The sequence below is a fragment of the Myodes glareolus genome, chromosome 8 (assembly GCF_982192425.1).
Source record: "Myodes glareolus chromosome 8, mMyoGla1.1, whole genome shotgun sequence".
Lineage (NCBI taxonomy): Eukaryota > Metazoa > Chordata > Mammalia > Rodentia > Cricetidae > Myodes > Myodes glareolus.
Genome location: NC_142033.1, coordinates 72,859,530 through 72,873,505, shown reverse-complemented (window position 1 = coordinate 72,873,505; position 13,976 = coordinate 72,859,530). Strand labels below are relative to the sequence as shown.

The 13,976-nt window shown below is 42.0% G+C and overlaps 1 protein-coding gene across 1 annotated transcript in view; it reads left to right on the top strand.

Moving 5' to 3' along the window:
• Nucleotides 1–13,708, top strand: part of LOC125387503 (sodium/glucose cotransporter 1) — a 70,076-nt gene extending 56,368 nt beyond the window's left edge. The window contains exons 12-15 of the mRNA XM_087909120.1: nucleotides 211–379; nucleotides 2,837–3,052; nucleotides 6,972–7,077; nucleotides 11,851–13,708. Coding sequence (XP_087765246.1) covers nucleotides 211–379; nucleotides 2,837–3,052; nucleotides 6,972–7,077; nucleotides 11,851–12,074 — 715 coding nt within the window. The 3' untranslated portion in view covers nucleotides 12,075–13,708. The remainder of the gene's footprint in view (nucleotides 1–210; nucleotides 380–2,836; nucleotides 3,053–6,971; nucleotides 7,078–11,850) is intronic.
• Nucleotides 13,709–13,976: the final 268 nt, after the last annotated feature.

Sequence of the window (13,976 nt, the reverse complement as noted above, 5' to 3'; positions counted from 1 at the left end):
GCAGAGCAAGGAGGAAAGAAGGCTCCAGAATGAATTTGCTTATTTCGCTTCACTATGGTAGCATGAGATATGCATATATTTTTATAGTACTCGTGCATATATGTCTGCTGGTGACATCGACATGTAGGTATGAGCATATAGGTTTATATATTATTGGTACGTATTTGTTCATGTAGAACACTGATACACTACTGTGGGCTTTGGTTTCAGGTTGTTCATCCTCGTGCTGATTGGCATCAGCATCGCCTGGGTGCCTATCGTGCAGTCGGCTCAGAGTGGACAGCTCTTTGACTATATCCAGTCTATCACCAGTTACTTGGGGCCACCCATCGCAGCTGTCTTCCTGCTTGCTGTTTTCTGCAAGAGAGTCAATGAACCAGTAGGTATTGTTCTAGCAGCTCCCGAAAAGCCCGTGTGCGCTGCCGCAGTGGCTTATGGGGGTTTGCATATTCCCTATGAGAAGGATTCTGTTTTCCAGAGATCTCAGACAGAAATGACGTGCAGTTAGAGGTTTGGCTGAGATCCCAAGGGCCCCCGAGAGCTGGCATGAACCCTCAGGAGTTAGTATCAGATCCACATTCTCTCTGATCCCCCACCCACCCAGTCCTGGCTATAAGGTCCCAACTAATAGTGTACGTTTTCCATCCAATCTTTTTACCGTTTAGGCACTTAGTTTTATTTTCTTTGATTTTGGTCTCTGAAATATGATGTTTACATTGCCTTCCAGAGAACTAACTTGAAAAGGTATAGGCCCTGGTTACCGAAGGAGAAATAAATAGAACAGAGGTGTCTCGTATGGGGTGAGGGGTGACAGAGACTGTGACCAGACAGCATCCCCTCCCTTACTCTTTGACAAGTTAAGTCATGTGGTGTTGCACGGTGTGTGAGTTAGAGATAAGGGCCACACTGTGTCTTTGTTCAGTGACTTAGTGTTTTACCATGCTGTGAAGACCAGACAGAGGCAGTATCTATGGGGGATCTTTTCTGGTCTTATCTATTTCTGTTCTCTGTGCTTCTTGTATTTATATGGGTGTGTCTTTCTTGGTTTGGACGAAGTGTTCTAGGATCTAACTATTTCTGTGTAGTTTTATTCTTCAGTTTCATATTCCTTGCTTATTTGGCCTAGATCCTTTACCTAATCTTTGTGTCCTGATATCCTGTCTTCCACTTGATTCACTGTACTCATAAGCCTCCCCTGTGAGGTTTCCAGTGGAGGTTTTCAATTCCATCTTCACATTTCATCTTCAGTCTTCAGGGCTTCTATCTCCTCACTGAATTCTGTTCTCACATCCTGGATTATCTCTGCCGTTCCCATCAGCCTTATGTTTGCGTTGTCTTGAACACCGCGCAGATGTTTATTCTCCTTCATTTCGTTGAACTGCTTGCTTGTGTCTTCTTTAAACTTGAATTCATTGCTGAAATTATGATTGTTCTTTTCAATTCTGAGTCCCGGGATTCATCTGGGTGACTTTCACTGATAAAACTTTCTACAGAAATGATAAGTGGAGGATAGGAGACATTGGCTCGATCTTTCATATTGTTTGTATTTTTGTGACGACTTCTGGTGTATGGGTTCTCTTGTTAGTTCTGATGTGGACAGAGCAGGTTGGACAGAGGAGAGCATGTGCCTGTGGGTTGGGCCTTGAGGAAATGGCTCGAGTGAAGTCAGGTGGACAGAGGGGACTGCTGTGGTCTAGGATGTGCCTCCTGGTCTAGACTTGAATGCATGGGTAGATCTGGCCACATAGAAAGGTTGGATATGTTGTGGGAGGAGGTTGTGGGTTGAAAGCAGGTAGGTAGAGTCTGGCAGAAGTCTAGAAATTGGTTTCAGTGAAGAACAGGCTGTGGCAGTGTCTATGGGGTCAGGAGCAGATTTGGCAGGTTGGGGATAGTGTGTAAATGGGGAGGGTAAAGGAGACTCATTGAACTGAACCCCGGAGGAGGATGTTGGCTATTGGCTGGGTGCAGGGGTTGGCTGCTGTGCATAAGGGACCTGTGATCAGATAGGGTCGGTCCTGGTGGAAGTCAGAGGTTGGTTTGGATGCAGGCAAAGGAGGTAAATTAGGCAGTGGCACTGGATGTGGGGTCCTGGGATATAACAGGTAGGTTGGGGGGAGGCATGAATGAGTCAGAGAGAATCACTAGATGAGACCCTGGAGAAAGGTATGGGAGATTTGGCAGAGTAGAGAGGTTGGATGTGATGCAGGAAGGACATGTAGGTTGTTGGAAATGTTTTATATATTTTTATGGAAAAGTTCCTTTCTTCCTCATTCCTCAAAGTCTTTATTTAGTTTAGTTCTTTTTATGTCTTCAGAGAATTCTTACAATTTATCAGAATGTACAGAATGCAATGAAACAGAATGTACATGACTTGGGAGTCTTCTGAGGACATCAGCTGAAAGTATGTAGGCTCAAATTATTGCTGATGTAGTTTTTGTGGTCCTGAGGATTGAGAACACGGCCTCACACTTTTAGTCAAACACTCTACCACTGAACTACACCCCTCATCCTCAAACTAGCCTTTCTGTTAGGAGGAAGGTTTTGAATTAATATGCAATGTTAATAGTCTATACTGATCAGTAAATATTTGAACCCATTATGTTTTGAATTTTTGTTTTATGATCCAGGATATCATGTTGTTGAAACAATAGAGACAGACTCATGAAAAGTGCTACTTAACAGTTTTGTCCCAGATCTGATTTCAGTGTCCTGTCTGCAGATGACTCACAGGAGCCTTCTCTCCTGTTTCTTCATCTCTGGCTTTTCTACATAGGACAATGAGAACACCAGTTGCTTTCTTGTTTCAACACAATTAACCCAGAGTTTTCTTTTGCAGGGAGCCTTCTGGGGACTGATTCTAGGCTTCCTGATTGGAATCTCCCGTATGATTACTGAGTTTGCCTATGGGACCGGGAGCTGCATGGAGCCTACCAACTGCCCCACTATCATCTGTGGGGTGCACTATCTGTACTTTGCCATCATCCTCTTTGTTATCACTCTCATCATCGTCTTGGCCATCTCCTTCCTCACCAAGCCCATTCCAGATGTGCACGTGAGTATCCATCTATCCGAGTCTTTCCTGCCCGTGTTCCACAGTCCTCGCTGCAGCACCCCGCTGAGCAGCTCACACTTTACAGGACTGAGATAGTTCCGGCTGATCAATGGTTTCATGTCAAAGGATTCAGGATGGGAAACATGGGATGCTTGCTGTATCAGCACTGTCTGGTCCAAGGCCTTACAGCCCAGACTTCAGTCTGGGACTTTCCTGAAGACTCTGCTTCCTGAGTGACACCTACAAAGGGAGGTGAGGTTACTTGACAGGCAACATAATACTCTAGATTAGAAGTCCACGTCCAAAATAAGAAGTGTATTTCATGTGAAAATTCCATGGCCAAATTGTCCAGAAGTCCTGGTAAGGGGCATGACTACTTACAAAAATCATCCACTCAGGAAAACTTAAACTATAGCTTACTTTTTGAATTTTTTCTAAAGTAGATATCTTTAACAGTATGTTTTCTGCTGCTATAATTGAATGCTACAAAATAAGTAGATTATAAATAATATTATAAACAATATTTATAATTATAATTAATTATATAAATAATATTTGTAATGTTAAAAATGGCACTTACAATATTATAAGTAATAGTTAATTTCTTTCACCATATGGATGTTGGAAAGTCAAAAGTTGACAGGCTTTGTATGGTTAGGGGTTTCATGCTGCATAACAATGTGGTAGTTGGTGTCATGACAGAAGCTGCCTGTGAGAGAGAGGGAGAACGGATAGAAGCCAAACTTCTTCTTCTTCTTTTTTTTATCAGAAAGGTTCTCCCAAGGTAGCAGTATTAAGAGGTAATTGGATTACTTCCTTCCAAAGATTACCTAAAGAAATACTCCACTCTTGATATTGTCACACTGGCAATTACATCCCAGTATTTGTCTTGGAAGCAACATTCACACCACAGAATACTGTCAATGCCCACCCAACTGAAGCCTTCAGAAGTCATAAGACACTTCTTTAGCTGCATATGTTGCCATTGGGTTAAAGTTATTTCATAGTTTTACCAATTCAAAGAAGGATAGTCAATAATGGGCCCATTTTATTATAATAAAAATAGTCTGATGACCCAATAATACAACATTCTATTGTTCCTAGGTTATCAAGGGAACAGAGCTAGAAAAGGAACCCAACATAGCATTTATCTGTAGAAAAAAGGTTTACTTCAGCACACACTAATACAAGCACCGTGAAATCCCTAAGAGAGCTTTAACCTCCCTGACAGATTATCAAGATCTGAGACAGCCTTAATGTAAAACAGAATCTGCATTTATAGCTGCAGATTCTACAGCTTGTCTTTTGCCAGCTCTGTGGTAGGGATCTTTACATTGTATCAACCATTTTGCTATATCTCATTCTTTGGAAGCATTGAAACTTCAGACATATTTAGTTCTGAGCTTCCTTGTGTTTTGGTGGAGACTCCTCATTCATTCCCGGCCACCTAGACTCAAAATAATCACACTGAAACTATATTAATTGCAACACTGCTTGGCCAATGACTCCAGCATATTCCTAGCTAGCTCTTATATATTAAATTAACCCATTCCTATGATTTTATATTCTACCACAAGGCTTGTGGTTAACTCCAGGGTGTACTTGTCTTCTCCAGTGGCTACATGGCTTCTCCTGCTTCTGCCTACTTTCTCCCAGCATTTAGTTTAGTTTTCCTGCCGAGCTCTGTTCTGTACTATCACAAGCCAAAGCAGCTTCTTTATTCATTAAAGAATAAAAGCAACACATATACTGGAGGACTTCCCACACCACTTGTAAAGTAGAGAAAGCAAGGCATTCAACAATAGGCATAACGGGGGTGGACGTATGGCATTGGTTCTCACAGAATTTTGCAAATTCCTACCTCACATTCCAAACTGTATCAGTAGAACCCACCCCTGCTCTACCCTGTGTTGACAGGGCCCATGTTTGTAGTTCTTATTTCCATAGTGTGACAGTGTTCAGTAATAAGATTTTACAATGCTTGTTCGCATAAATGACCTCTAGTCTTCTTTCTTAACAGAAGTGCTGAAAGGAGCAAATTTAATTATCTGAGAAAAGTGAATTCATTCACACAACAAACATTTATATTTCAGGTAGTTTCTTTTCATGAGTGTAACATGGAGGGCTGGCTAGTTGGGGCCTGCTTGTTTGTGTTTTCAGTCCTGCCAGATTGCCATGACTATTTAGCCACAAAGAAAATCATACAGAGATCGCTATAAGTTATAAAGCTGATTGGCCCATTAGGTCAGGCTACTTATTAGTTCTTGTAACTTATATTAACCCATTATTCTGATCTATGTTAGCCATGTGGCTCAGTACCTTTTTCAGTGGGGCAGATCACATCCTGCTACTTTGGTGATCTGGGCAGGAGTGGGAGGAATCAACTTCCTCCTTCCCAGAATTCTCCTGTTCTCCTTGCATCATTTCTACTTCCTGTTTGGTTTCCCACCTATACTTCCTGCCTGACCAATCAGTATTTATTTAAAACATGATTGACAGAATACAGACAGTTCTCCTGCACCACATGAGATTTTTAATTTTAAAAATGTAAAAGCTCCATTTTATCTATTTATTTTGTGCATGTATGAGTGCACATGTGTGTGCATCTGCATGCTGCAGTGCATACATGAAGGTCAGAGGATAACTCCCATGAGGTACTTGTCCACTTCTATTCAGTGGATCCTCAGGACTGAACTCGAGGCTTCATGCTTGGCTGTACGCTCCTTTATTCATGGAGCTATCTCACTGGCCCAGCACGTTTAAATTTTTTGTATTTTTATTTCACTTTGCCTTTTATTTCTGTTTTTAACTTTTTGCTATTAATATTATTGTACTTCTTTGATATTTTCACATATGAACATACTGAATTTGGTCATTTACACCGTCCATTACCATCTCATCCCATGTCTCTCCTGAAACTTTTCTTTCCACAAGCCCCCTATTACTTTGGCTCACAGTGTTTAATTATGACAGCTTGCATGAGAGTAAGCCGGGAGTCATCTAGAACCTGGGAGCTTGTCACTGGCTATCCCACTGGAGAAAATGGCTCTTCCTCTCCAGCAGTCTTTAATTGTCTACAGGCCCTCAGCGTGGGATTGGGGTGTAACATGAAGGGGCCGGCTTGTTGGGGTATCTGTCCCAACTGGTACCCCACAACCGGCAAACCCCAAAGAAAAATCACACACAGGACTCCATAAGGTTATAAACTGATTGGCCCTTAGCTCTGGCTACTTATTAGCTCTTATAACATATATTACCCCATTATCGTTATCTATGTTAGCCGCACGGGCTCAGTACATTTCTCAGTGTGACAGCTTACATGTTGCCTCTTTGGTGGTCTGCACAGAAATGGCAGAGGAACCTTCCTGCTTCCCAGAATTCTCCTGTTCTCATTGCATCACCTCTACTTCCTGTCTGGTTTTCCCGCCTATACTTCCTGCCTGGCCAATCAGCGTTTTATTAAAATACATGATTGACAGAATACAGACAATTCTCCCACACCAATGGGGTCTCCTGAGTGCTTTCCCCATGCAGGAGGAAATGGTGACAGCTCCATCTTGTGCAGGTCACTGGTGCAGTGAGGTCCCGAGTGCAGGGGGCGTTATGTCTAGTCACTGCTCCCACACTCCTCCCATTCTGGTCTCCTCTATTCTTTTCCCTTTTCTCCTGTCATTCTTCCTAAGCCTTGAAGGTGATGCAAATGTCTCATTTAGGGATGAGCTGAGGCATCCTCTTAGCCTCTCCCTAGACTATGCTACATATATTATGTGGGATTTCAGTGGGAAAGTGATTCATGATTTCTTGGTATGGCAAGGCCATATTCATTTCCTTTTATGATGCATACTTCTTTGTTTCCCCAAATTCTTGGCCTAATGCACTATTTCAATCTTTCTGGTAATCTGTTCTGCTCTCTCCACAGCTGTACCGTCTGTGTTGGAGTCTTCGCAACAGCGAGGAAGAACGGATCGACTTGGACGCAGGAGATGAGGACATCCAGGAGGACACCAAGGATACAATTGAGATAGGTGTGTTCCTAAGCCACTTGTTGAAGTCTTTAACAAATGCCTTAGTCAATGCTCACATCTCTTCTTGAGGACTGGGGAAGGATGCTGAAAACAGGTGCAGATATGCATGAAGGAAGCTCACCAAATGGGTGACATTGGGAAACCCTCTCAGCTGCCTTTCTCCTCAGATTTTGCAGAACTCAGTGAATCAGAGAATGAAGAATAATTTGTTCTTGATGTGGAGCACAGTCAGGGTGGGGGATTAGGACTTTCTGGTATAGCCTATGATCTGAGACAAAGATGTATTCAAAGCTATGTCCACCATATGCTCTTGGCATCTTATGTTTTTCCACAGTAGATTAGAAAATCCAATTTCTCTGGATTCTTAACATGATGCTTAGTGACCATAGACTTATACTTTGTGATATTTTTTCTGTTGTCTGAGTTTCTGTCCTGCCCAGTCCCTGCAGTTGTTAAGTCCCAAAGAAATCACACAGGCATCTACACTAACTTTAAACTGATTGGCCCATTAGCTCAGGCTTCTTATTAACTCTTTTAACTTATATTAGCCCAATATTCTTGTCTATGTTAGCCACGTGGCTCAGTACCTTTTTCGGCAAGGCAGTCATATCTTGCTTGCTCTGTGACTGGGACAGGACTGCCAAGGAATGAGCTTTCTTCTTCCCAGAATTCTCCTGTTCTTATTGACCCACCTCAACTTTCTGTCTGGTTATCCCACCTATGCTTCCTGCCTGGCTACTGACCAATCAGTGTTTATTTAAAATATAATTGACAGAATACAGACATTTGTCCCACACCACTTCCCCCTCTTTTTTTTAAAGAACAAAAACTCTGAATCTGATATCCTTTGTTTAGCTTTTCTCCTGACCATTAGCCATAACAACTTGTAACCAACATTCTAAACAAAGGAAAATATCCATAGTCCATTTTTTGGGGAATGTGAGCGTAGTTCTCCAGGCTACTTCCTGCTGATTGGGGGTGCTGATAATCTTATGGGGACCTAAAGAAAATTTAGAATTATGATCAAGTCCAGACTGGAGTATCCTGTGAAGCTTGATCATCTCAGGCAACATTCTTGAATCTGTTCTGGATGTAGAATTCAGACATCTGGTTTATCTATTCCTACCAGAGATTTTTCAGGTGATTAAACCTCATTTTTCTTAACTCAGAATGAATCCAAAGCCACTAATTTCCTGTGGAAACAAAAGCAAAACCTCTTCTCCATAGTAATATGCCTTTTGACTTCAATTTTGAAGTCAAGGTATTTTCAAAGTCCCTATCTTGGATTAATTCAGCAGCATTTATAAATAAATATCTTTTGGCAGCTGTTGCTCCTTCCTCGGCATTCAAACAATTCAAAGAGAACATAATACCATACTGTATCCAGACTCTCTGTATATTTTTAATCTTTATGTAGCTTTATTTTAACCTCTATTTCTTTTATTTTTACTTTTACTTTTAATTTTTGGCTTTTGAGACAGGTTCTCTGTGTATCTTTGGCTGTCTTGGAACTCCCTCTGTAGACCAGGTTGTCCTTGAACTCACAGAGATCCACCTGCCTCTGCCTCCCAAGTGCTGGGATTAAAGGCATATGCCACCACACCTTGAACTCACAGAGGTCTGCTTGCCTCTGTCTCCCAAGTGTTGGGATTAAAGGTGTGTGCACCACACCCAACTCTCTCTCTCTCTCTCTCTCTCTCTCTCTCTCTCTCTCTCTCTCTCTCTCTCAGGACTTTAACCTTTTTCTTTTCTCTCCCAAGCCTGCATATATTTTTAACACACTGTAAAACATTTAGAGGTTTTCCTCATCTTTTAATCTCTCTTTACTGTAGATCTCTCTTTTTCTGACTACATGAGTCTTTAATTTGTTAAGCAATATGGCTAGAATTAAAGTCATGGCTTTTGTGGATAGATCCAGCCCATTCCTTAGCTTTCTGAGATTCCAGCCTCATGGTGAAGGTACAAACCAGAGCCATGTATATTGCCACAATTCTATGGAATTTCAAGGCGCCTGACAGCAAGCAAGCTGTAGCAGTGTGCTCACAAACCACACTCAAATGCTCTGTGGCCAGACCTCCTACCTGAAAGAGTCAGAGCTTGTGCTGGCAGGATGGCCCAGAAAGCCAGCATTTTAAAATGGCAAGGCTTTTCTCCTGCTACAGCTGAAACAAAAAGCATGTGGTCAGCTTTTCATCAACACCATTTAAGTGTTTTGTGCCAGGGCCTCTTAAAAGAGCTGCAAGGTTTTACAGCTAAAGCTGAGTCAGGAAGCCTCTCTTAAATGAGAGCACTTGCCTCTAGCAAGCAGAGCCCATCTGAGAAAATGCTGCTATCAATAAGCCATGCTTAAATCTATTCTTTTTTTTCTAGAATTACTTCCCAAACTTTCTCAGGCTTTATGTGGATGCAGTTTCCACGTGGGCACCATTTGTTATCTGAGGTTTATGTTCAGCCTGGTTCCCGCAGTCATTAAGTTCCAAAGAAATCACACAGAGGTCTTCATTAGCTATAAACTGATTGGCTCAATAGCTCAGACTTCTTATTAAATGTTATAACTTATATTAGCCCATTATTCTTGTCTATGTTAGCGACATGGTTCAGTACCTTTTTCAGCAAGGCAGTCATATATTGCTTGCTCTGTGACTGGGCCAGGACTGCCAAGAAATGAGTTTCCTTCTTCCCAGAATTCTCCTGTTCTCATTGACCCGCCTCTACTTCCTGTCTGGTTGTCCTGCCTATACACCCTGCTTGGCTACTGACCAATCAGTGTTTATTTAAAATATAACTGACAGAATACTGACAATTGTTCCAAACCATTTTTCAGTTTTGGGTATCAAGTTTTACTTAGGCTTAGCATATTGCAAGGAGAGCACTCTATCTCTGAGTTCCCCCACTCCAGCCCCAGGCTTAGTCTTTAAATTAAGTCTGTCTTTAAATTTGTGCTGCAACTTTTTCTATGTGGAAGAGAAACACACATGGGTATGTGTGTATGGTGTGCAGAAGTATGGTAAGGTTAAGTATTCAAGTCTATGTGCTTTATTTGGTACTGAAATGGAAGGTTGGTCCTGCAGACAACACTAGATGAAGCAGTAAAAGTTACGAAGCTGGCATCAGACACATAGACTCCTAGTGGCAGACCCACTAGATGCTGAGCTCACCATGTGCCTAGGGACCACTTGGCCTCATCACATCACTTCAGAATTCTGATACATGTATGTACTTGGTCACTAAAGTTCCAAATATACGTGTGTGAGCTAGGAATGGTGGCATATACCCATAATCCAGGAGTCGGGAAGCCAGTCTGGCCTCGTATTGAGGCTCCATTTCCCACCCCCCAAAAGCATAATAATACCTAATAATGTCCTATAAAAACCTGAACGTAGCAATCAGTAATATCTGAAAACTGTGTTAACACATAGAGTGGGATCAGGGGGAAGGGACCTGACCTGCAGACCCCAAAGCTTCAGGATCTCCACAACACAGAGCAACAACAGAATATTCAGGAGGAGCCCTAGCGAGGCTCAGCCTAGATCAGGTGGTAGAAACCAGAGGCCTCAAACCAGACCAATGACTCCGTGCAATGAACATTTCCAGTAGAGCTATATAGACAAAGGGGCTCATGGTATGACTCACAGTGTCATGCTGCAGCTTCCCTGATGAGATTTTTATTTTCCCCCCTTTTAAAATTTAATTTATTTTTCTCTTTTTCTCTTAAACTTTGTGCAGGGGTGGAGGATGGATGTAAAGGGATGGGGAAATGAATGGGATATGATGCATGATGTAAAGACACAGACTAAAATTTTTAGAAAGAACAAAAATACTCTACCACCTTAAAAAAATAGAGTAGGGTGGATCTCACAGCTGGTGACTGGCAGAACTGGCGTCTGAAACTACGCCTGTCTGTCTCCAGTGCCATAACTGACCTCTGAGCTGGGAATTTGCTCCCTTGCCGGGCATCCACTTTGGGTGTCGGCACCACCTCATGGCTTTGTCTAGCAGTACTAATGTGCACCTGCAGACTGTAAGCCCGGCGGGTACTGACTGCTGTGGCTATGCATCAGGACCTGTTCAGAGTGGCCCTTCCCTCCGGCTGGGTCTGTGAGGCCTTAGAACAGGCAAGTGCAGACAGCTCTCCTCTAAGTCAGGCCAGCCTCCCTGCCTTCCAGTGGCATAGCAAACGGATACGGGTCCTATATTTCAGAGGTGGGTTTTCCGTATTCTCCCTAAGTCAGTTGTCCATCTCGTTGTTAGCATGTCCCTCTCATAATCTATTATTTTTATCTGACTATTCTAAATCAAAGCACATTTTTATTGGTCTTGGAAGAGATAAACCTCAGATTAGTTGACCATGAGAAGCCAGAATCCAAGTCAACCCTGTCTCATGCTTTGAACATTGTATTCAATTTCCATTCTGGAAAACAAGAGAATTAGGATTCTTCTATAGAATGTGGATGCTTTGTGGCATTCCATCTTCCCAGGAAACTCTTTCTAGTCCCTTTAGCCCAGTGGTTCTCAACTTTTGGGTCTTGACTCCTTTTGGGGGGGGTCAATAATCCTTTCAAAGGGGCATTCTAAGACCATCTGCATATCAGATATTTACACTATATTTTATAACAGTAGCAAAATTACAGTTATGAAGTAGCATTGAAAACAGTTGTATTATTGGCGGTCACCACAGTATAAGGAACTGTATAAAAGGATCACATCATTAGGAAAGCTGAGAACCACTGCTTTAGACTTTGTATCCAATAATCTTTGGATGTCTATTTGCAGAAACAGAAGCTCCCCAAAAGGAGAAAGGATGCTTCAGGAAGGCATATGACCTGTTCTGTGGGCTGGACCAGGAGAAAGGACCGAAGCTGACTAAGGAAGAGGAGGAAGCTTTGAAGATGAAGTTGACAGACACTTCTGAGAAGCCGTTGTGGAGGACAGTGGTGAACATCAATGGCATCATCCTGGTGGCTGTGGCTGTCTTTTGCTATGCCTATTTTGCTTGAATCCTGCCTTCTGATGTAGACTTGGCAAGTCTGGCTTTGTTATTTCCCTTTAGACCATTCTGTGGGTGTTTGGGGAAATTGTAAATTTTTCCCATTGGGATTATATATGTATATTGTGATTTTAGAGTTGCTAGAAGAAAATAATTAAATTGCTGTGAACTTTTGCATTTGAAGCCAGTGTGGCACATGTATTTGCCTCTACTAGAGTTTAAGAAGAGAAATTGACACAGATCTAGGAAAAGTCCGACTTAGCCACAGGAGCCTGTGTGGTCTCATGCTACTCTGCCTCAGTACATCCAGCTTGTAATTATTGTTTATAAATACTTCAATAAGATTTTTTTAGAAGTTGTAGTCTGGTTTCTGTCATTTTCCTACCTGACTCTTCCTTCTTTGTTTTTAAAAAATCTTTACCAATCACTCATATGTTAGATTTTTTCTAATAAAAAGAAAATCATTTTGACAAATGGACGACTGCCCAGAAAATGAGGACCATGACCTTATCCTAGAAATTTGTTTCTTAAAGTGGTGGTCTCAAGGGGACAGTATTTATCTGCAGTGCGGGGACTCACACCAATTGGGGGTGCAGACAATCTTGAGCACCAGGAATTTTCTGGCCTTTAGGAAATGCCCAATGTGTGTCTCCTGTGTTTGTGACTCATCTTGGTGTTTGCTGTGCACGGAGTGTCTTAGCTGCTCAGGAATGTACATTGACTCCGTGAATTTTATGACATTTTTGATGGATGCTGCTTGGTCCTTGCTTAGTTTGTATTTAACTTTTTTATTTTTGTGGCTGTACAATGTATACCTCTGATGTCTAGTATGGAGAACACTGCATTTCCTTGTGGCCCCTGCCTCATCGTGCTGATGTTGACATGAAATATGTACTTAGAAGTTGACACTGAGTGACAGGACAGAGTAAAGGCTCCTGTAGGGGCATATGCCATCCAGACACAGTGCACCTTCCCAGGAATCATTGACCTAATTAGCCCACGGTCCTCTTTCCCATGTGTTCCCATGGCCACATTGGTTGCCTTTTAAGGTGTCCCTGTTGGTGATCACCCACTGACAAGACTAAGGCAGATGCCCTTGTCTCTAGGTGGCAGTGCTTGGCTACCTAGAGCTAAGTAGGAAGAAGAATGTTGATGTTGAGCTAGTTTTCCATGGGAAAATAATTTTCATTTAACTTAAAATTAATGAATTAAAGTCATCCTTGCAAAATCTCAATTATTTTGTAATATCCCATTGAAACTAGGAAATCAGTATGTTATTGTGGAATGATTTTAAGTTAGTTTACCAAAGAGCTGAGTAAAGTCTTGGACTTAGATCTGGTTCCCAGGGTCAATGGATGGCTTGTGTTATAGGAAAGAAAACCTGGAGAGAGTTGCTTGAGGTGTCGTCTCCTTCCCCTTCAGTTAGTCTGAGAAGATGGAAAGTGGGGAGTTACTCATGGCCACTCCGGCACAGAGTGCTGTCTCGGAGGGCTTGGTGGTAGGGTGTGAGTCTTGAGAGGAGAAGGAGGAGGACTGAAGCTTGTGGGTGGAAAGGGCGGCATGAACTATATCAATGGTTTTGTTTTCAGTTCTTGGCATTGCCTGTGATTTACTGTATATATTTTAATAAATTATTTTGCCTGAGATGTGTGTTTTACTCTGTGAAAGAGGGAAAATCTTGGTGCTCATAGAATCTCCTGTGGTGTGGAGAAGACTCTTTGGAAAGGGGATGGCAGACACATGCAGGAAAGTGACAAGCAGATGCTATGTTAAGTTGTATTTTTGTCCCAATGGTTAAACAGTATTTGTGTTGATAAAAATGAAAACACTAAAATTCTAACAACTTTGGAAAATTACAGATAAAAATTGAACTTAATTGTGATTAGCATTCAGATATGGGACATGCACACAC